We start from the raw sequence: 24,492 nt of genomic DNA, 5'->3' as shown, positions 1-24,492 counted from the left end.
TGTATTTTCCAAAACAAAAATAAATTAGTGAGACAAGTGTCACTGTTTTAGAATGCTATACATGTAGAAATATGTTTGACTTGTAACACAAGACAACCAGATTCTCATATCTATTTCTGCATTCATCTACTGCAATTTTGATTGAAGTACATGAAAAAAAAATCCAAACCCACAAGGATAGTTGAAAAGGACAGGAGCCCTTTAATAACCTTTTAGATAATTGTGAATATAATTATCTGATACTACATCAAAATTGTACAAGTTGTAAGTTTCATAAAAGTCAATTACGATGTGGAAACTGAAAGTGTATCAGTGAACTTTTCATACTGTTAAATTAAAATCTGTTGTCTAACTTTGAATGAATTGTTTATTCACACATGATCTTGTAACATCTTGCATTGGTCACTGAGAAAATATTGGTTCTTTGTTATACAGATCTTCCAAATGGACACATTTCATTGTATATTTAAAACCACATTCATTAATACCCACCGATCTCATCAGAAGTCTTCGGAAGCTGTCAAGCACACAGTGGCAAATACGAGTTCTCCTAAACTATAATTTTTACTTGAAAACTTAATGGCAAAAAACATTGTCAGTTGTTTTTCCTTGAAGTGACAGATTCACTCCATTCATTCTCAGAAAAACACCTGCCAAATACTGAATCAAGTCTGCATAAGCAGATTTGCCCTTTCAAGTAAAAATGGTATTTCATGAAATAAATGCAGTTAGTTCAGATCTCACTAAAACAAGAGCACAAGTACTTTTCCTTGAGACAACCATCATATTTTGGGGTACAGAAGTGCTCTATATGTGTGTCCCTTTCTGTCACAGAATATCAAAGGGACGTGAAACTCAAGGATTGGGTTTTAATAAAACTAGTAATTTTTACTTCTTTATCACGACATTCTTACGTGAAACTAGCTTTTTCTTTTATGTAAATAGTGAAGGAGTGGCAGTGGAAAATACCATGACTACTGGAAGAGCTGGTTACCACTGCCTTGATTTGTGTTAAGGAACCAGCAGTTTTTTACCACTGCAGCTTTTGTACCATCATAATCTTAGTATTGTTATGAAAATAAACGACATTTGGGACCCCCTAAAAGGATCTCAGGGAGCCCTAGGGATTCTCAGACCATTCTTTGAGTACTACTATTCTAAAATATCTTTACTTTTAGAAAGGATAGAATCCTCTGCTCCTATATGTTGCAAATAGTAATAAAGCTAAGTAAAACACAACTCAAAAAAATACCCTCTTACTTTTGCCAAGACTAAAGACAAATGGTTCACTTCTATCGTGACTGGAATCAAACTTCTTTCCATTTGACAATTTTCCTTTGTAATGGACATAAACTTTGTCTCCAATCATCGGCGTTTCCTCACCATTCCCCACTCTTTTGACAATCTAGAAAAGACAAACATTAAGAAAAAGGAGGTGAAACTTTTTACTTGTAATCAGAGAATAAAAAGGTCACACAGTCCATCCCAAGACATCCAGGCAGATATGCAAATATACTATTATCCATTCTTTCTAATGCCTTCCTTCATTCCTCACAATAACTCATCGTTAGAAAACTGTCCTTTACCAACCTGCTTTTATGTTATAGCTACTTTTATTGCTAATCACACTATTTATTCCTCAAAAAAAAAAAAAAAGGCATTTGAAAATAAATTAGTAAAAATCATACTTAATACTTGAAAAAAGTAGTTCTCAACCTTTTTTCCTCAGGACCCCGTAACATCTTAAAAATTGAGGACTCCAAAGAGCTTTTGTTTATATGACATATCTATAGATATTTAGTAAAAAAGTTTTTTTTTTTTTTTTTTTTTTTTGAGACATAGTCTTGCTCGTCACCCAGGCTGGAGTGCAATGGCACGATCTTGGCTCACTGCAAGCTCTGCCTCCTGGGTTCACGCCATTCTCCTGCCTCAGCCTCCCGAGTAGCTGGGACTACAAGCGCCCGCCACCACGCCTGGCTAATTCAAAGAATTAACCAATAAATCCTGTTCATTGGTTTAATGCCCTATATATTTTGACACTAAACTCTCATAACACAGACTTGTGAGCTAGTCCATGTACGCACTGACTTAGACCAGAAAGAATGGTGGACTTTTAAAAATATTCAAAAAGAAGCTTAAGTAAAACTTCAAAGGTGTAATTTTATTTCCCTCCTTTGCTAAAAACATTAGCTTCTGAATAGATTCTGCTTGTTTATTTTCAGAAAGCCCAATTTCCTGCTAAAACAGGTTACATTTCCTATTATTTGACACACAGTCTATCTGTTAAAAAAATGAGTATCACTGCACAGTTTGATACGATACTGAATAACTTGTTTTCTAGTAAAGTATTTAGCTATTGTAAAATCCAGTGTATTTATTTTGTTCTTGGCAGAGCAAGCTGCTAATGTAGTTGGTCAGTTCTGGGAAAAGAAAATCAAATCCAGGTGTGTGATGGTGTAATTTGTCAATCATCTATGCCAAATTAATCATTTTTGGTAGATAACAGAGGATGGTAGCTAACATCTGATGAACATCTTTTTGGGGAAGGAGTTTGCTTTGAGTTTTATTTAAATGATTCAATGATTTGTTCCTAAATTCTTTTTTGACAAGTATACCCTCCGCCTAACATAAATATCACATAAACACTGTGAACCTAAATTCCACAGCTTTCTTAACTCAAAAGCCCAAACAACTTTATTTTATTTTTTGAGATAGGGTCTTGCTCTTTTGCCCAGGCTAGAGTGCATACAGTGGTACAATCATAGCTCGCTGCAGCCTCTATCACCCAGCTCAAGTGATCATCCCACCTCAGCCTCCTGAGTAGCAGAGACTGCAGGCACATGCCACCATACCTGGCTAATTTTTTAATTTTTAGTAGAGATGAAATCTTGCTATGTTGCCCAGGCTGGTTTGGAACTCCTGAGTTCAAGTGATTCTCCTGCCTCAGAATCCTAAAGTGCTGGGATTACAGGTATAAGCTACCACACCCAGCCCCAAACATTCTTTAAAGGCAAAGAAACATTACTGACCTTCTAGGACTTCAAAAGAAAAAAATAGTTTTCAAAACATCAAAAGACATTACACAATATTCTACAAGTGCTCATGTTCATGGACTGCATGTGGTATTTGGGAGGCTATGCTCAACTGTCAGCCTCGTGTGGAAGGAATCTGCATTTCTACGACTATAAACAGTCACTGGGCATTTGGGATGAATGGCTACCAGAGAGTCAGAGAGCCGTCCACACCAGCAAGTGGTACTATGGTATCACTTCAGGCTTCCCTAGCAAGATGAATTTGTGCCTAAATCTAGAGTTGCCTTAAGGACACAATCTAGGTTCTATTCATTTTTAAAATATAAATTCAATTTTTATCTTCCTCGGATAGTTACTGAATTTCCAAAACAGCACTGTTTTTTTTTTTTTTTAATACGTAATAGTTAATAAGATAGATTACTATAGGACAGGCACTATACTAAGTGCTTCACCTAATCCTAATAACTCTATGAAACTGATGGCATTATTATTCTAATTTTAAAAACAAGAATTTAATCACAGAGAGGTTAACTAAATTGCCCTAGCTTGCACAGTTACTAGACCTATTTAAATCTTAACCAAAAGCCTCATGGTGAAATCTGAGGCTCTAGACAATGATAAATGATGTAATTTAAAAGGCTTCAAATCTCCATTTCTTAATAAGCCTAAAAATCTTGCAATTAGATTTACTCCCTAGAACAAAACAGGGTCTGAGGCAAGTTGGGGATCATGTTCTCTGGGTGTGGGCACCCTGAAAAGAGGCAAGGGGAAGTCTTAAACAGAGGCAGGGAGATGCTGAGGACAGCCACGAAGTCTCCGCTGTGTCTAGAAGCTTCCTGGAATTTAGGATGAGCAACTATAGCTACAAGGTTGAGAAGTCCTCAAAAAGAAGACAATAGGATGTAAATCTATAGCATAAAGCCCTTATTCTATAGCTGCAAGTCTCCAAAATTTGACTTGGTACATAATGGCAATTCACATATATTCAGAAAAGAGCCAGGCACAGAAGAAAGGCTTTCACATAAGCAAGGTTAGACAAAACAAAAATTCTTATTTGCTACTGCTGGCACAAGAGATATTAAAACTCAGCATCCTGGTAATATTTAGAATGCGTCAGATAATCTTTTCAGGAAAAACAAAACTTAACTATACAAAACCTGTATGTGTTAACAATGTTGTAGGAGAAATAACTACTTAATGGGACTAAAGCCACTTAAGCTTTCTCAGACTCAGTTTATTCACTTATAAGATGGAAGAATCAAGAGATGCTCTGATTGTCTCACCACATTGTTGTAAGAAACAAACAAACAAAAAAATTCATGTGAAAATGATTAACTATAGAGTAAAGAAACACACGCAGTCATGCATCGCTTAAGGACAGGGATATGTTCTGAGAAATGTGTCCTTAGGTGATCTCATTCTTGTGTGAACATCGCAGAGTGTACTTACACAAACTTCGATGGCCTGGCCTACTAGTACACACCCACATTAGTTTGGTTTCGCCTATTGCTCCTAGGCTACAAACCTGTACACTGTGTTACTGCACTGAATACCGCAGGCAATTGTAAAACAGTGGTATTTGTGTATCTAAACATATCTCAACACAGAAAAAGGTACAGTAATAAAAGGTATAAAAGAAAAAAAAGTGTACACCTATACAGAACACTTACCATGAATGGAACTTGTAGGACTGGAAGTTGTTCTGGATGAGTCAGCAAGTCAGTAGTGAGTGAACGTGAAGGCCTAGGATTTTACCATACACTACCGTAGACTTTATAAACACTGGACACCTAGACTACATTTATTTTAAAAATTTTTTCTTTCTTTAATAATAAATCAATCTTAGCTTACCGTTAACATTTTTACTGTGCAAACTTTGACTTTTTTTAGCTTTGACTCTTCTAATGTCACTTAGAACACAAACACACTATACAGCTGTACAAAAATATTTTCTTTCTTTATATCCTTATTCTATAAGCATTTTTCTATTTTTAAAATTTTTTATTCTTTTACTTAAAAAATTTTTTTTTGTTTAAAACAAAGACACAGACACATACATAAACCTAGGCCTGCAGAGGGTCAGGATCATCAATATCACTGTCTTCCACCTCTACATCTTGTCCCACTGGAAGGTCTTCAGGAGAATAACATGCATGGAGCTGCTGTCTCCTATAATAACAATGCCTTCTTCTTGAATACCTCCTGAAGGACCTGCCCAAGGCTGTTTTTTGTTTGTTCATTTGTGTTTGAGACAGGATCTCCCTCTCTCACCTAGGCTAGAATGCAGTGGTATGATCATAGTTCACTGTAGCTTGGAAATCCCAGGCTTACATGATCCTCCTGCCTCAGTCTCCTGAGGAGAAGAGAGTACAGGTACATGCCACTAGGCCTGGCTAATTTTTAAAATTTTTTTTCTACAGATAGGGATCTTACTATGTTGCCCAGGCTGGTCTTGAACTCCTGGCCTCAAGTGATCCTCTTGCCTTGGCTTCTCGGGGTGCTGGGATTATAGGCATGAGCCACCACACTCAGTCAAGGGTGTTTTACAGTTAACTTTTTAAAAAATAAGTAGAAGCACACTCTAAAATAATGATAGAAAGTATAGTAAACACATAAACCAGTAATATAAACATTATCAAGTATTATGTACTATACATAACTGCATGTGACTGCAGCGCAGTAGGTTTGTTTACACCCACATCACCACAAACACGTAATATACTATATTACCATGTTACAACAGCTATGACACCACTAGGCCATGGGAACTTTTCAGCCCCATTATAATTTTATGGGACCACCGCTGAAGGTGTAGTCTGTCACTGACGGAAATGTCATTATATGGTGAATGACTGTATAGTGCTTTATTAAGTAGGAAAGCTAATTCAAAAGTAAGATATATTACTCTGAGGAAATCTCAAAAGATTTCTTCACTGTACACAGGAACAATATTTACATATAAAAATAAACCCCTTTGGGCTGGGCACGGTGGCTCACGCCTATAATCCCAACACTTTGGGAGGCCAAGGCAGGCGGATCACCTGAGGTCAGGAGTTCAAGACCAGCTTGGCCAACATGGTGAAACCCTGTCTCTACAAAAATACAAAAATTAGCCAGGCATGGTGGCAGGTGCCTGTAATCCCAGCTACTCGGGAGGCTGAGGCAGGAGAATTGCTTGAACTCAGGAGGCGGAGATTGCAGTGAGCTGAGATCGCAACATTGCACTCCAGCCTGGGCAACAGAGGGAGACTCTTGTCTCAAAATAAAATAAAATAAAATAAAATAAACTCCTTTGAATTTTTCATGTTAGCTTTTCTTTCCTTAAAAAGTCTTAAAATTGGCCGGGCGCGGTGGCTCACGCCTGTAATCCCAGCACTTTGGGAGGCCGAGGCGGGCGGATCACAAGGTCAGGAGATCGAGACCACGGTGAAACCCCGTCTCTACTAAAAATACAAAAAATTAGCCGGGCGCGGTTGTGGGCGCCTGTAGTCCCAGCTACTCGGGAGGCTGAGGCAGGAGAATGGCGTGAACCCGGGAGGCGGAGCTTGCAGTGAGCCGAGATCGCGCCACTGCACTCCAGCCTGGGCGACAGAGCAAGACTCCGTCTCAAAAAAAAAAAAAAAAAAAGTCTTAAAATTGTCATTAGCTAGCTTTAGTGTACTAAAAGGATACATTAAAATAGTAACCTATTTGTATGCTCTGAGAATAGGGAAACATAGCCCTTCAGAGTGAGATATAACTTGGACCTGAACCCCAGGTAAACCTGCATTACTAAGATATATGATGTTGGGCAAGTTAATTTACCTAGCCCAGTCTCAATTTCAACATCTATAATCTGGGATTAGAAATTAAAATATCTAGCTGGGTGCAGTGGCTCGTGCCTATAATCTCAGCTACTCAGAAGGCTGAGGTGGGAGGATCGCTTGAGGCCAGGATTTCAAGACTTGCCTGAGCAACATAATGAGATACCCTCTCTCAAAAATTTAATTAATTAATTTAAAAAGAAAATCCCAGCTACTCAGGAAGCTGAGATGGGAAGATCACTTGAACCCAGGAGTTCAAGACCAGCCTGGGCAACGTAACGAGACTCAACTCTTAAAAAAAACCTTGAAGTTATGAAGACAAAATGAGAATCTAGCTCTACTGTTTAGCACTTAGTAACCCTCAATAAACATTTTCCACCCCAGTCCCCCTCAGAAAGAGTATAAACAATCTTTCCAGACAGCAGATTTCCTTGTATGTCATTCAGCTTTGTGGCCTCACCTTTAATACTCCCCTGTCTTTTTTGGAGGTAATATCCTCTCCCTGCTCAGCAACAGTGGCTGTGGGGCTTTCTCCACTGTTCTTGGCACCTTCATCAGTAGTCATTGTCTTTTAAGTAGAGAACCTGGTAAGAAGAAAAATATTTTAGCTAGGAAAAATATCACTTCTTTATGAATCTTCAATGTCCCTGGGAACTGAGCTCTACCTAACCTAAGATTTACTTAGGGCCAATAAGCTTAGATACTGAAAATGAAAACAAAGGCATTTGCTATGAGCGTGTAATGATGTCATCGGGCATGTAAATAAAACATCATCCAATTCTTTAATTTCCCACCTAGCTCTGGTCTCAAAACAGAGAACAGGACAAGTCAGGTTGGGTAGTGATTACATTCCTTAACATAACATGGTGAGAAGCAGTTCCTCCACAACTTTGAAAACATCCTTTTTCTATAGCCATATTCTTGACAGAGGGTTAAGACCTTATCGGTTCTTAATAAAAGAAGTGACAATATATCAATCACAGTGAGACACAGAGCAGGCTTAGTATGTGACAGACCCAAGTCTGGGTCCTAGCTCCAGCTCTTGACATTTCCAATTTCCTTAATCTTGCTGAGCCTTCCTTTCTCATCTGCAAAATGGACACAGTACACTATTCATGGAGTTACAGTGAGGCAGCAGTGAGATAACATTTGTTTAAAGATTAGCACAGATTGGTAACTTAAACATGTTTAACCATTTATCATCATGACTGGGCCTTCTGTAGGGTCATTTTTCATCTCCTGCCCAAAATACCTACAGAATGTTCTTCCATGTGGCATTCAAGGCCCTTCACAATCTGGCCCTAATCTACCTTTCAGTTCTAGCTGCCACTATTTTCTTTTACTTTCTTTCATGCGGCTCATGCCCTAGCCAAACTAGGCCAATTCCACTTCTACAACAAGCCCGGGGCTTTCCCATAGTCATTCTTCTGGTCACTCCCTTTCGTTTCCAAAACATCCACCTCCCTCAAATGCTACTTCTATCATACCAACCTTGACCCTCTATTTGTAGGCCATTTTGCCCTTTTATGTACTTCCTTAGCTCTTCTATCCATTTGTTGTCTGTAAGAGATTTATAAGTCTATGCGCCTGTTAGGTTTAAAAGATCTTTCAGAGCAAGGTCCATGCTTTGCTCATATTTAGATTCCCTAGAATGCCTCTACCTTTAAGAATGGTAAGACAAAAAGTGCAAGGAATTTGTAATGGAATTTGGGGGGTTCTTCCTCTGATCCTTACAAGCTGTTTGATGTTGGCTACCTCAACTTCTCTAAGCCTTTTTTCCTTACCTATGTGATTAGAATAAAAATACCTGTTTTCACAGATAATCTTCTGGATGAAGTGGTATAATGTGTATTTTTAAGGTATACTATTCAAATGTTCTTATTGTTATTGTTGGTCACCTGACAGACATTTTTTTCATGTAAGGCAAGCCAATGTAACCAACAGGCTAATCATAGGCTAAACAAAACACACCTAGCCACTGCCATGATGAATTCCAACTGCTCCCTGCTTGGGCAGGGAAAATCAAGAAGGACTCACTCCTACAGCTATTACACATTAGGCTAATAACAAACTTAAGGCACCCTAAAGTCATCTCCTGAGCCTTCTTGTCTAGAGTCAAACAGTCTTTCTGCACTTGTGGAAAATGTCCTATTGATACAATTGTAACTTGACAACGAAAACATACATTGTAGTGTTTTAACTCATTTCCAAATGACCACTACTGATTTCAGTTCAACAAAGACACAAATCCAATTGTTGTGCCCAAAATCTTCAAAGAGAACACCAAAAACCAGGGGCTAAGTCCCTCTGCTTTAGTTTCTAGTACAGTTTATACCAAACATAAAAGATCCAAATGTTTGGCTCAGGATAAGGGAAAGGCCAGAACAAATCGTTCTCAAACAAACAAAAATTATGTACCTAGCTCTACATGAGGCTGGCTAGATAATCAGGAAAATCAGAAGAACGGCATTGGTTCCCAGCTTCCAGAAACCCACTGCTTATAACATGCTTCTGTGATGCACAGAAACTTGTAAAAGGCACCTCGATAACAGAGGGAAAAGATCTCTTAAATATTTGGAGAGTCCTGGACTGTATGCCTGGGAAAATATATGCACACAAAAAAATTTCCTGGGGATTCACAGAGATGCTGACATCCATCAATAGATCTCTGGGTAAACCTGGGTGTAAAGCATTGAACAAATTAAAACCACCAGGTGAGAGGTTGTTGGCAAAGTACCCCACAGATAACTAATTATTAAAAAAGAAAAAGGGCCTTTCAAATAAAATGATCTGACTGATACCACTTTAACAAGTGATCTGCATCATAACCAAACTCTGCATCACCAATAATGAAAAAAACTGCTATTACTCTATCTCCTAATAGGATGTAGTGATGTGATATAGATGTGCTATCATCTATGTGGTATCCCTATCAAAAATGTTTAACCGGAAACTAATCAAGAAGAAAAGACAAAAACAGATTGTGGAGCATTCTACAAGACCATTGGCCTAGACTCTTGAAAAATGTTAATGACATAAAGAACCAACAAGGTGGTGTGCACCTGTAGTCCCAACTACTCAGGTGGCTGAGGTGGAAGGATATTGATTGAGCTCAGGAGTTTGAGGCTGCAGTGAACTGTGATCACGTCACTGTACTCCAGCCTGGGCCGAAGGGTGAGACCCCATCTCTTAAAAGATAAAAAAAGAGACAGAGAGAGAGAGAGAGAGAGAGAGAGACGGGATTGAAGGAGACTATATAGAGATATGACAACAAAGTGTAATCAGTGATCCTTGGCTGGATCCTGCATTAAGGGACAAAATATGATAAGAACTTGGAAAAGGAGACTGTGTATTAGCTTATTATTACTGTATGTTAGCCTTCTGGAGTGTGATATAATATTACGGTTTTATGTGGAGTAATATCCTTGTTCATAGGAGACACATGCTGTAGTATTTAGGGTTGAGGTGTCATGATATCTGCAACTTGCTTTCAAATCATTCAGAGTGCTAGAGAGATCGCACATGCGCAAATGTCACAAAAAAAATCAAAACAAAGCACTGAGCAAACATAACTACAACACATCCAAAGACAATGCTTTCTTTTGAATGTTCATCATTTGGAGTTCAGCTAAATTTTTAAATGAAAATACTGTCAATGAAGAAATGTTTTCAGGGCCGGGCGCGGTGGCTCAAGCCTGTAATCCCAGCACTTTGGGAGGCCGAGACGGGCGGATCACGAGGTCAGGAGATCGAGACCATCCTGGCTAACACGGTGAAACCCCGTCTCTACTAAAAATACAAGAAAATTAGCCGGGCGAGGTGGCGGGCGCCTGTAGTCCCAGCTACTCGGGAGGCTGAGGCAGGAGAATGGCGTGAACCCGGGGAGGCGGAGCTTGCAGTGAGCTGAGATCGCGCCACTGCACTCCAGCCTGGGGCACAGAGCAAGACTCCGTCTCAAAAAAAAAAGAAATGTTTTCAGGCTTGGCACAGTGGCTTATGCCTGTAATCTCAACACTTTGGGAAGCTGAGGCGGGTGGGATCACTTGAGGCCAGGAGTTTGAGACCAGCCTGGCCAACATGATGAAACCCCGTTTCTACTAAAAATAAAAAAAATGAGCCAGGCGTGGTGGCACACGCCTGTAATCCCAGCTACTCGGGTGGCTGAGGCACAAGAATCGCTTGAACCTGGGAGGCAGAAGTTGCAGTGAGCCGAGGTCATGCCACTGCACTCTAGCCTGGACAACAGAGCAAGACTCTGTCTCAAAAAAAAGAGAGAGAAAAAAAAAGAAACATGTTCTTTTGGTTCTCACACCTTGCTATTTTGAAAACAATGGCTTGTTTAAATCCAAGTAAATAGGCAACCTGTATAAGCTGATTTACTAGCTTTCTAAATCCCATTTGATAAAGGAATTAGCTCTTCATTTTTTGGCTCCAACACTTCAAGGGATGCAAGTCATCTTAGTAATCTCAGAGGATGGCTCTTGTCAGCGGTACTGAGTCCATATGAAGAGAAGTACTATGAATAATTAAAACACAAAGATAAAAACAACAAGAAAACAAACTTTTGAACTTTCAAAAGCAGATAAAGCTGGAAGAATAAAGAAATAAACTGAATTTTCCAAGTATTTCCCTTAATTCCAACTAAGCCATTAGGAGTATGAGTTTTTGTAAGCTAACAAAACAAAGGAAACTTTTTCCTTGATTGAATGTTATATAAAAAAGACAGTAAGGACCGACAATTCCTAAAAACTGTAATGACACACTGAGACAGTTTCACCGTTTTTATAAGAGAGACTTTTCTTCTTTCCCTCACCCTAGGTTTATTCTGGATTTAATATTACTATGTAGCTATGGATATTAATCTATGATAAAGCTTATTGTGCTGAACTGTCCAAAGGCGAAAAATTGCTATCCAGTACATCAGAAAGGGAATACACAGTTCGTTCTGTTATGGACATGGCAGATAAGCATATACTCTCCAAAGTGCTAGTCAGCAAACACCTGAGATATAACAGAAAAATGAGAATACACTTAATATTTTATCAACAGTGTACTGAAAACTTCAGTTAACATAACTAAACTATCAGGTCCCCCAAATGAGAAGTCATTTTAAAGCCATATCCACCAATTCCCTATGTGTATTACGTAAATTACTGTATTGTTCTCTTTGTTAAAATATCATTGTCTTGCCTCAGATTATGCTACTAACAGGAGAGTTTTCAGAAAGATATTTCTTTGGTAAACTTGTTTTTCTTCTCAGTACAAGTAATTACTGAAGAAAACAAAGCTAACAGACCACACTTTCCCTGACTCTGAGTGCTGAGTTGGATAAATTACTATTTTTAAGTAAGCAGAAAGCAAAGGATTATATTAAAACAAACAAAAAAGCCAGAAAATATTAGACTATCCAAATGTTACTATTACATACTAAAGGATGAACCTGAATACATTATTATTCCCCTTAATATGATTTTACCCTATTTGGCCTCAAAAAAGTTGAACGACAGGATTAAGTCATCAACTTCCTCTCCCCAGGAAGATGCTGGGATGACAAGAAAGTTTTTAAAATTTGCAAAACTCTGAGGTGGAAAACAAGTGTTCCTAAGCGAACCAGAACTTTGGGGGAATTTCTGAACACTACACAGCAGATGAGGTCAGACCGAAGGAGAGAGCAAAGAAGAGAAAGTTGCCTCCCAAACACCAACTGTTAAGAGCAGCTCTTCCCAGGGGAGGCTGGAGAAGCTCTAGGTCTGGGGTCAGCCCCAGAAAGCAGGAGTGAGCTAGGGGAACGCATTAGAGAGCGGCATCTGGGGGAAAAAGCAGAACCTGTGTTTGGATCAGTTAGGCCAGGTAGGTTTCTTTCCCTCCAGAGTGCACACTGCGGCTCCCATCTTTTCTTCTCTGGAAGACATAATAATCCTTATTTTTGGAGTTCAGACCCATTGCAAGGATATGTCAAGGTACTTGTCTTCTTTCCTTAATTCCTGCAGGGGCCTTGATATTCTGGCCCTTAACTGCTGAAGACAAGTCTTTGCGGAAATCTCCAGAAAAATTTTCTAGCATTATTTCTTTTCCCTTGATGTCTCTGTCCTCTACTTCTAGAAGTATTATTAGATAGACTTTGGACATTTTGGTTTTATCCTTCAGGTTTCTTAAGTATTTTTCTAAACCTGGGCTAAACAATAGAATCACCTGAGGAACTTAAAAAAGCTACGGATGCCTGGGGTGCAGCCCAGAGAGTCTGGATTTAATTTGTCTGTGGTGGGGCCAGGGTAATGGTGTTTTCAAAAAGCATGTTAGATGATCCTAATGTGCAGCCAGATATGGTTGAGAACCATTGGACATTTCTCCCGTTTTTCATCTTTGTCTCTGGTTTTATACCCTAAGAGAAAATCTTTGATGGAATTTTTATTTCTTACTGTCTCTTAAGAGATAGGGTCGGCCGGGCGTGGGTGGCTCACGCCTGTAATCCCAGCTCTCAGGGAGGCAGAGGCGGGAGGATAGCTTGAGCCCAGGAGTTCGAGACCTGCCTGGGTAATATAGCGAGACCCCGTTCTCCACAAAAAGGAAAAAAAAAAAAAGACAAAAAGAGATAGGGTCTTGCTCTGTTGCCCAGGCTGGAGTGCAGTGGTACCATCATAGCTCACTGCAGCCTTGAATTCCTGGGCTCAAGCAATCCTCCCCCTCAGCCACCCTAGTAGTTCAGACTACAGACATGTGCCACCACACCTAATTTTTTTTTTTTTTTCAGAAGAGACAGGGTCTCGCTATGTTGCCCAGGCTGGTCTCAAAGTGATCCTGGGCTCAAGTGATCTTCCTACTTCATCCTCTCAAAGTGCTAGGATTATAACAATGAGCCACCATGCCGGGCCTAATGGAATTTTTACATCACCATTTGGTCATCAACTATGTTCAATATATCATTTAGTGTGCTCAAGGGATTTTTAGAAGAATTTAGTGGCCAGGTGAGGTGGCTCAAGCCTGTAATCCTAGCACTTTGGGAGGCCGAAGCGGCCGGATGACTTGAGGTCAGGAGTTCAAGACCAGCCTGGCCAACATGGAAAAACCCCGTCTCTACTGAAAATACAAAAATTGGCTGGTCATGGTGGTAGGTACCTGTAAGTCCAGCTACTTGGGAGGCTGAGACAGGAGAATCACTTGAACCCCGGAGACAGAGGTTGCAGTGAGCCAAGATCGCACCATTGCACTCCAGCCTGGAGGAGAAGAGTGAAACTCCATCTCAAAAAAAAAAAAAAAAAAGGCCAGGCTGGGATCAGGCCTGTAATCCCAGCACTTTGGGTGGCTGAGGCAGACAGATCACGAGGTCAGGAGATCGAGACCATCCTGGCTAACATGGTGAAACCCCATCTCTACTAAAAATACAAAATATTAGCCAGGCATGGTGGCGAGTGCCTGTAGTCCCAGCTACTTGGGAGACTGAGGCAGGAGAATGGCGTGAACCCAGGAGGCAGAGCTTGCAGTGAGCCAAGTTCATGCCACTGCACTCTAGCCTGGGTGACAGAGCAAGACTCTGTCTCCAAAAAAAAAAAAAAAAAAAAGAATTCAGTAATAATGTTTTTTATTTTACATATTCTTATCGGATTGCTCATTTTCTTAGCACTTAGTCTTTATTTTGTAGATGCAATTACCTCTGGAATCTTTCTTTTTTTTTTTTCTTAGAAGTGTTTGGCTAAAAGGTTTTTTTTTTTTTTTTAAGGAAAAAAATGCCTCGACCTTCTGGGAGGTGGCATTTTGTGTATCCTCTAGCATCTCCCAAGAACACTAGGCAGTGGGGATTCTCTGAAGTTGGAGAAGGTAAGAAGTGAAAATAAGAGAAAGATAGCATATTGTGAACATGAAAGTTAAAAGTAGAAGAGAGATGTATAGAGAGGCAGAAGTCACAGGTGAGAAGTTTGATACTTATACTATGGTTGTAAAGGGGAAACATGAAATGCTTTGGGTGAAAGGGAAGTAGAGAGCAAAGGCTTGAGAAAAGAACCAGACAGGCTTAAATGCATATAGGGGAAAGAATCAAGGGGAGATGAAAAAGTCATGATGCAAGAACAGGAAGAATGCAAGCATGGATCGGTTCATCAACTAAACACAGATCACTTAGTTCCAGCCAAATTTTAACTGTATGGCTAAATAAAAGTATTTCAAAGTTTTTCTTTAAGAGGATGGTCATGGGAATGTTAGAGTAAAATTTGGCAAATGCATACTTATAAAAATATACAGTTTTTAAAAAGGATGAGATAAATCTATACAGTAGAGAATCATTTAGCTAAGAGTCTAAACAAAAACATCCAAACAACTGAATTCGGAAAATATTTTGTAGATGTTCATCCATTATAAAAGAATGTCAGGCGCAGTGGCTCACACCTGTAATCCCAGCACTTTGGGAGGTCAAGGCTTGAGCCCAGGAGTTCAAGACCAGCTTGGGCAATACAGTGAGACCCGACCTCTGCTAAAAATAAAAAATACACGCCTGTGGTCCCGGCTACTGGAGAGGCTGAGGCAGGAGAATCATGCCATGGTTGAACCACTATGCTCCAGCCTGGGCAACAGAGCAAGATATTGTCAAAAAAAAAAAAAAAGAAGGAAAAAAGAATAGCATTGTAGTAAATGAAGTGTATTGTTATGGTGCATAGTGCCCAGTGATGATTTCGTTATCTGGACCATTAAAAAAAAAAAAGTCAGTTGATGATGCCACAATGGGCTAATATATGTAACACAAACAGTGTAATTTTTTTTTTTTAAATCTTTTGAGACAGAGTCTTGCTCTCTTGCCCAGGCTGCAGTGCAGTGGCCTGATCTTCGCTCACTGCAATCTCTACCTCCTAGGTTCAAATGATATTCCTGCCTCAGCCTCCTGAGTAGCTGGGATTACAGGTGTGAGCCACCAATGCCCAGCTAATTTCTGTATTTTTAGTAGAGATGGGGTTTCGCCATGTTAGCCAGGCTGGTCTCGAACTCCTCGATCTCAAGTGATCCGCCCGCCTCAGCCTCCCAAAGCCTCCCAAAGTGCTGGGATCACAGACATGAGCCACCGCACCTGGCACAAACAGTGTAATTTATAGCAATTATTTGCAGCCACCAACCATGGTTCCTAGTTGTTTGTAGATTTTGGTGGGTGTGATCATTTTAGAGCACTGGATTACAATTATGCAAATATTATTCATTACATGCCAAAATGTCTTTTTCATTGTTTCCCTTTAAGACAGCTAACCTCGGAAAATATCACTAATATGGAGCAGGTGGGGTCTTACCCATTCCACATAAACAATCTTCTAATAATCACATGAAAAACCAGATGGATTTTCAAGATGTACTGTTAAGTGAATGGTGAGTTGCAGAATGATTTGTAACATGATCCTGTTTCCAAGGGGGAAAAAGTATATATGTGTTTGTATATTTGCTTATTTATAAGAAGTTTGGAAAGATAACTTACCTAACTACTAAAACAGTGTTACCTCTAGAGAATGAGATTTGGGAGGATAAGAAGGAATTTTCACTTCTTAGATTTTATTTTTATATTATTTAAATAGTTTAACATTAAACATGTATTACTTTCATGATCTTTTTAAACTTAGGGAAAAAAAGATGAAACATTTCATGGTTCCACTTATCAGGACTTTGTATTCTTTCTCTTCAATTTAATTCAAACATTTTAGAGTGCTTTTTATGGAGAGCAAGAGAACTCTGGCTGGGGTGTGTTGAGCAAGGGATGCTTGTGCGATGTCCAGAAGGTTATTAGAGATAAGGCCTGAGCTCAGGAGAGAAGTGTGGGTGACATGTCGAGGAGTCATCAGATTCTACACAATAACTAAGATAAAAAGTACTGTTGCAATTATGTACTTACTAAGCAAATAAAACCGTGGCTTTCAAACTTTTAATGTCCAAGTCTCACTTCTGATTAGGTTGAGCATTCCTAATTGGAAAAATCCAAAATCCAAGATGCTCCAAACTCTGAAACTTTTTGAATTCTAACATGATGCCACAAGTGGAAAACTCCACACCTAACACTTCTGCTTTCTAATGGTTCAAGGTACACAAATTTTATTTCACGCACAAAATTATTAAAAATATTGTATACTGCACTGTTTTTAACTTGTGGACAAAGACTTATGGATAGGTGCAAAAAATAAATCCTCTTTTGCAACCCAGAACTCATTGTTCAGTATGAGTTTTGATACACGTAAGAAGGGATATTATGATACCTGAGACAGTTAACTGATGGGAGTATTGATAGCCGCAAAGGTTGGTTCCAAGCCAGGCACAGTGGCTCAAGCCTGCAATCTCTACACTGAGGCGGGAGTATTGCTTGAAACCAGGAGTTCAAGACCAGCCTGGGCAAGAAAGTAACAAACACCTCATCTTCACAAAAATTTAAAAATTAGCTGGGTACTGGGGCATGTGCCTGTAGTTGCAGCTACTCAGGAAGGGGAGGCTGACGCAAAAGGACTGAGCTCAGGAGTTGGAGGCTGCACTGAGCTTTGATGGTACCACTGTACTCCAGTCTGGGTAACAAAGACAGACCCTGTCTCTTAAAAAAAAAAAAAGACTGATTCTAGGACTGTAAAATAGATAAACAGCATGGGATATAAGGGAAATCCTCAGCAGTATTAATTTTGCATTACAATTTCATGTTGACGATACATACGATGGCTTTTTGCTTTAATGGCTTTTATCTTGAGAACATGATGTCCAGAGTTAAAGGTACTGGCATATTCCACACATCTGTACTATTCCTGAGTGTGATTGCTTAGGAATGAATATGATTTGAACTCATTCATGTTAAGGGAGGGTGTCAAATTGAGAACCAGGCAGATCCACACCTACAGTAAAAAGGACCCTAAACCAAACTGGTTTAAGAAATTAGATCCCAAAGATTCTTGGTGAATTTTCAAGTCTTCATCAGTATATCCATATTAAAAGGAGATGACAGAAGCCAAAGTAAAAGAATTATGGGCTGACAGACAACTGGATTAAAATAAGCATCAGTTTCATTAAAAAGGGCTAACTTGAAGGTAAATCTTTTGACTCCAGCTCTTTAGTGGATCTAAAGTGGCCTTGATGGACAGTGGAAGAAATCACAACATGGAATTCCTTGAATAAAAATGTATTGACTTTAAAAAAATAACAAATAAAAATAAAAAAAATTGTATAACATTACCTTCAGGTTGTGTGTATAAGTACATATGAACATAAATAAATTTCATGTTTACACCTGGGTTCCATCCCCAAGATACTGTATCTTATGTATACATGTATGTACATATGGTCAATCGACAATGTCACAATGGGCTAATACATGTGATACAGTGTGGTTTGTCATAGTTATTTGCAGCAGACAACCACAGTTCCTTATTGTTTGTAGATTCTGGTGGGTACAATCATTTTAGAACACTGGATTATAATTATGCAAATATTATGCATTACATGCCAAAATATCTTCTTTCTCTTAGAGAAATATGCAAATATTTCAAAATTTGAAAAAATCCAAGATCCAAAACACTTCTGGTCCCAAGCATTTTGGATAAATGATACTTGACAACCTGCAGTACTTTTGGCAGCATAACTGAATAATTAAAACTCAAATCGTCACTAAAGAAGTCAGCAGCCGGGCGCGGTGGCTCAAGCCTGTAATCCCAGCACTTTGGGAGGCCGAGGCGGGCGGATCACAAGGTCAGGAGATCGAGACCACAGTGAAACCCCGTCTCTACTAAAAATACAAAAAAATTAGCCGGGCGCGGTGGCGGGCGCCTGTAGTCCCAGCTACTCAGGAGGCTGAGGCAGGAGAATGGCGGGAACCCGGGAGGCGGAGCTTGCAGTGAGCCGAGATCGCGCCACTGCACTCCAGCCTGGGCAACAGCGTGAGACTCCGTCTCAAAAAAAAAAAAAAAAAAAAAAAAAAAAAAAAAAAAAAAGAAGTCAGCAAGACGACTATGATGGATTTTTAAAGATCTACAGCACTTAGAAAGTATCTGAAGTTACTGCACTATTCCTCTCAATGTCTTTTAATACCATACCATACCATTGTTCAAATAAAACTATTTACTGCTCTTTTACCCCCTGAAGCAACCTGAATCCTTCTCTGGCACTTTCTTTCTCGACTTTATGCATAGCTTTTTTTTTTTTTGAGATGGAGTCTTGCTCTTGTTGCCCAGGCGGGAGTGCAATGGCACGATCTCAGCTTATTGCAACCTCCGCCTCCCGGGTTCAAGCGTTTCTCCCGCCTCAGTCTCCCGAGTAGCTAGGATTACAGGCATGTGCCACCATGCCCAGCTAATTTTATGCATTGCCTCTTATCTCTCATAAGCTGTATCCAGCTTTGCACCAAGACAAGAGACCCCTTAGCTCAAAGGTACATCCCATAGGCATCACTGTTAAAGTTATGGCAGCAGCTGGGTCCAGTGCCACGTGCTGTACCTCCAGCAACTTTGGAGGTTGAGGTGGGAGGATCGCCTGAGCCCAGGAATTGGAGTCTAGCCTGAGCAACATAGTGAAACCCTGACTCTTAAAAAAAAGTAGTTGTGAGCCAGGCTCAGTGGCTCACGACTGTAATCCCAGCACTTTGGGAGGCCGAGGCGGGCAGATCACTTGAGGCCAGGAGTTCAAGACCAGCCTGGCCAACACAATGAGACTCCATCTCTAAAAAGAAACAGAAATTTAAAATAATAATAATAAATTAATTGAAAGCTGAAGGATAAGTAGAAGCCATTCAGCTATTTATTCAACAAATATCTACTGAACACCTACTATGTGCCGGGCACTGTTGTAGTGGAGATACAGCATTAAACAACAGGAAACAATTTCTGTCTCCATAGAACTTACATTTTGGTAAGGGTGAAGACAGTAGGAATGAGCCCCTATTATTTGTCTAGGTTTTTTATAGAAAGTCAAATTTCTACCTGTGCCACAGGGTAAAGTACCTTGACGTGATTCACTAGGGCTGAAGAGTTTGGTCCTAAGTCTCCTGATGATTTGTAGGAACCAGCCAACAAGGTAACATATGAGAAAAGTCTATAAACACTATACATATAGAGAATGTGTCCTATTCATTCTGTACTCCCACCACCTAGTATAAATAAATGACATAGGAGCAGTACTCAATAAATGATGAGATGAATCACAATTTTCAAAATCACAGTCAATGTAAAGAAGGCAAAATATTAGACACTATAGAGTCAGTGCTGAAATACCATTACAAGCTGAGTACATTCCTTCTCTAAATTTAATCTGAAAAATCTAATCTGGAGAATTACACTGTACCTGAGTGTTCAACTATAAAAGTAAAAATAAAATTCTGTTCTAATCAGGAGTACTAATTAAGAACACCCAAGCATAATTAAAATCTATCTCTGAAGTGCATTATAAGAATATGCCTGTGCATACACAACACACAGAGAATTACCTTATTAACTGGATTAGTGTGGTTTAAATATGGACAGTCAAGAACAGAGGACCACACCTAGCTGCCAATATTTGAGTATACATTTACTAGCAACTGGAGGAAGAGATGTTTCAGACTTGAGACTCAGAGGGAAAAAAACCCAAGACAAAAGTTTTACATAATACTGCATCCTCTGGCCGGGCGCGGTGGCTCAAGCCTGTAATCCCAGCACTTTGGGAGGCCGAGACGGGCGGATCACGAGGTCAGGAGATCAAGACCATCCTGGCTAACACGGTGAAACCCCGTCTCTACTAAAAAATACAAAAAACTAGCCGGGCGCGGTGGCGGGCGCCTGTAGTCCCAACTACTCGGGCGGCTGAGGCAGGAGAATGGCGTGAACCCGGGAGGCGGAGCGTGCAGTGAGCTGAGATCCGGCCACTGCACTCCAGCCTGGGCGGCAGAGCGAGACTCCGTCTCAAAAAAAATAAATAAATAAAAATAAAAAAAAAAATACTGCATCCTCTTATAGTACTATCTCATTAAAACACTATTCTAGAAATTGTTTCCCAAAATCCATTATATGCCTAAGAGAAAAACTGTACAAGAATAACATTTTGAGTCTGTGTAGAAAGAATTAAAAACCTTGGCCATCTTAAATCCCCACCATGAAAATATGGAAGGAAGAAAGGGCCAGTAACTAGCTGTGGAATCTTTGGCTCTCACTCAGTTTTTCCATCTATACCTTTCGGGGGTTAGACTAGAATCATATCTAAGGTTTATTCCAACTCTATTATTTTGTATTTATTCATTAAAAAGTAACTTATATGTTTTACTTCTGGGGAAAATGAGGTTTGCTATGTGGAAGGAAAAACAATTCCCAAGGGATAGAAAGTTATCTTAACAATACAGAGTTCACTTTCCATTGCAATCCTCTGGCACAATATGAATTCTGAGTTTTACCCACTTACATGTGGTATTAGTTATCTAAAGATGCCATACAAATTAACACAAACAGTCCGGGCAAAGTGGCTCTGCCTGTAATCCCAGCACTTTGGGAGGCCGAGGCAGGTGGATCACTTGAGGTCAGGAGTTCGAGATTTGAGACCAGCCTGGCCAACATAGTGAAACCCCATCTCTACTAAAAATACAAAAATTAGCCAGGCATGGTGACGCATGCCTGTAATCCCAGCTACTCGGGAGGCTGGAGAATCACTTGAACCCAGGAGATGGAGGTTGCAGTGAGGTGAGATCATGCCACTGCACTCCAGCCTGGGGAAACAGAGCAAGACTCCGTCTCAAAAAAAAAAAAAAGAAAAAAAGAAAAAGAAAGAAATTAACACAAACTTAGTGGCTGAAATAACACCAATTTATCATCTTAAAGTTCTGGAGATCAGAAATCCAGAATGGGTCTCACTGGGCTAAAATCAAGGTGTTGGCAGGGCTGCATTCCTTCTGGAGGCTCTGGGAAAGAACTCATCGCCTGGCTTTTTCACATTCTAAAGGCTGCCCACATTTCTCGGCTGGTGGCCCCCTTCCTCCATCTTCAGCCAGGAATACTGCATTTCTTTGATCATTCTTCTGTAGCCATCTCTCTCTCTCTCCGACTATAGTTGGGAAAGTTCCTCCACTTTTAAGAACCCATGTGATTAAGTTCAGCCCATCTGGGTAACCCAGGATAATCTCCCCATTTCAAAGCCTTTAACCTTATTCACGTCTGCAAAGTCCTTTCTGCCCTACAAGGTAACATATTTACAAGTTCCATTTTTGAGGAGCCATTATTCTCTCTACTACCGATACCTAATCATCCAATCAAGATCATAAGAATTTATCTCAAGCTTGGAAGTCCATTGACTTCCTCCATTTTGTACTTAGGGGGTCTCACTACATTCTTTCCTTTCTTTTTCTTTATTAATCATCCAGTTGGACAACAATATTCTAATCTAAAATAAAATTTAACATTTTATATCATTCTGAAAATGCATTCAGAAATTCAGAAAACAAAGTAAAACATCTGGTTTCTCAATTTTGTAATAAAGCTATAAGGCCAGGCGCAATGGCTCACAGCTGTAATCCCAGCACTTTGGAAGGCTGAGGCAGGCAGATCACGAGGTCAGGAGTTCGAGACCAGCCTGGCCAACATGGTGAAACCCCGTTTCTACTAAAAAAAAAAAATACAAAAATTGGCCAGGCATGGTGGCTCATGTCCGTAATCCCAGCACTTTGGGAGGCTGAGGCAGGTGGATCACGAGGTCAGGAGATCAAGACCATCCTGGCTAACACGGTGAAACCCCGTCTCTACTAAAAATACAAGAAAAAAAAAAATTAGCCAGGCGTGGTGGTGGGCTCCTGTAATGCCAGCTACTCGGGAGGCTGAGGCAGGAGAATGGCGTGAACCCGGGAGGCGGAGCTTGCAGTGAGCCAAGACCACGCCACTGCACTCCAGCCTGGGCTTCACAGCGAGACTCCGTCTCAAAAAAAAAAAAAAAAAAAAAAAAAATTAGCTGGGCATGGTGGCGTGTACCTGTAGTCCCAGCTACTCAAGAGGTTGAGGTGGAAGAATCGCTTGAACCCTAGAAGCGGAGGTTGCACTGAGCTGAGATCACGCCACTGTACTCCAGCTTGGGCAACAGAGCAAGAGTCCATCTCAAAAACATAATAATAGGCAAATCTGCTATATATAATGCATGTTACCTCAAACTCAATCACTGAAAAATTATTTTAAAAATTAGTCTCAATCCCTTATGTGATTCTGAAATTTGAGCAGCAAGCAATAAACACATGAAGTATATTTTTTTACAGATTTTGAGACATAATTAAGCTACGATAAATTACACATTTAAAATATACAATTCGATAAATTCTGACATATGTACATATATCCATGAATTCATCATGACAATTAAGATGATGAACATACCTGTTACTCACAAATATTTCCTTCATAAGTCATCCGTTTGCAACTCAGGTCTCCAGGCAATCTGATCTGCTTTTTGAGTAGATTTTATAGAATTTCATATAATGTGCCATTTTTTTCTGGCTTCATTTCCTTACTATAATTATATTGAGAATAAAATAAGTTGTATCAATTGTTCATTCCCTTTTATTGTTGAATAGTATTCCATCGTATGAAGATACCACAAATGTCCCTGTTGATGCACATTTGAATAGATTCAATTCTTGCCTATTACAAATAAACCTGCCACATATTTGTAAACAAATCTTTATGTGGTCATATGTATTCATTCCTCTTGGATAAATGCCTAGGAGCAAAATAGTTGGGTCACTTGGTAGTGTCAATTTTAAGTCCTTAAGAAAATGCCAAACTGTTTTCCAAAGTGGTTGTACCATTTTACATTCCCACCACAAGTGTATGAGAGTTTCAGCTGCTCCACATCCTCACCAACACTTGTTACTGTCAGGCTTTTAAACTGAAGACACTGTAATGTCTTCTCTAAATTTAATCTGAAAAACCTTATCTGGAGATTAGACACTGTAATGTCTTCAGTTTAAAAGCCTGACAGTAACAAGTGTTGGTAAGGATGTAATGGTATATTCTTATAGTTTTAGTCTGCATTTCACTAATGACTAATGATGTTGATCATCTTTTATGTGCTCATTTGCCATTCATGTATCTTTTCTGACAAAATATCTGTTCAAATCTTTTGCTTATTTTTTTTACTAGGTTATGTGCTTTACTGAGTGTTTTTTCTTTTCTTTTCTCTCTTTTTTTTTTTTTTGTTGGAGACAGAGTCTCACTGTGACAACCAGGCTGGAGTGCAGGGGTGCAATCTCAGTTCACTGTTCACTGCAACCTTTGCCTCCTGAGTTCAAGCGATTCTCATGACTCAACCTCCCAAGTAGCTAGGATTACAGGTGCCTGCCACCATGCCTGGCTGATTTTTGTATTTTTAGTTGAGATGGGGTTTTACCATATTGGCCAGGCTGGTCTCGAACTCTTGGCCTCAAGTGATCTACCCGCCTTGACCTCCCAAAGTGTTGGGATTACAGGTGGGAGACACTGTGACTGGCCTTATTGTTGAGTTTTGAGAATTCCTTACATATTCTAAATACAAGTCTTTTATCAGAATATCTTCTATAAATATTTCCTCCCAGTCTGGGGCTTGTCCTTTATTCCCTTAAACACGGCATTCAAAGAGATATTCTTAATATTAATGAAGGCCAATTTATCATTTTTTTCTTTTATAAATCATGCTTTTGGTGTTATACCTAAGAAATCTTTACCAAACCTAAAGTCACAAAGATT

General features: G+C 39.6%; 1 protein-coding gene and 1 pseudogene across 6 annotated transcripts in view; one reads left to right on the top strand and one right to left on the bottom strand.

Annotated features, from left to right (window-relative positions):
* The window catches only part of FKBP5 (FKBP prolyl isomerase 5), a 160,196-nt gene that overhangs the window by 65,247 nt on the left and 70,457 nt on the right, over positions 1-24,492 (bottom strand). For all 6 annotated transcript variants that reach the window (XR_012433867.1, XM_065542942.2, XM_065542943.2 and 3 more), the window contains 2 exons: positions 7,296-7,419; positions 1,261-1,405 (listed from right to left, as the gene is read on the bottom strand). Coding sequence is in view for 5 of the 6 variants with exons in the window: in XM_065542942.2 (XP_065399014.1) it covers positions 1,261-1,405; positions 7,296-7,400 (250 nt within the window). In the remaining variant the exon portion in view is untranslated. The remainder of the gene's footprint in view (positions 1-1,260; positions 1,406-7,295; positions 7,420-24,492) is intronic.
* On the top strand, positions 16,929-17,045 carry LOC123573240 (small nucleolar RNA SNORA40; annotated as a pseudogene).

This window comes from Macaca fascicularis, chromosome 4, assembly GCF_037993035.2.
Source record: "Macaca fascicularis isolate 582-1 chromosome 4, T2T-MFA8v1.1".
Classification (NCBI taxonomy): Eukaryota; Metazoa; Chordata; class Mammalia; order Primates; family Cercopithecidae; genus Macaca; species Macaca fascicularis.
Note: the sequence above shows the minus strand (reverse complement) of the source record. Positions and strands in the feature narration are given on the sequence as shown.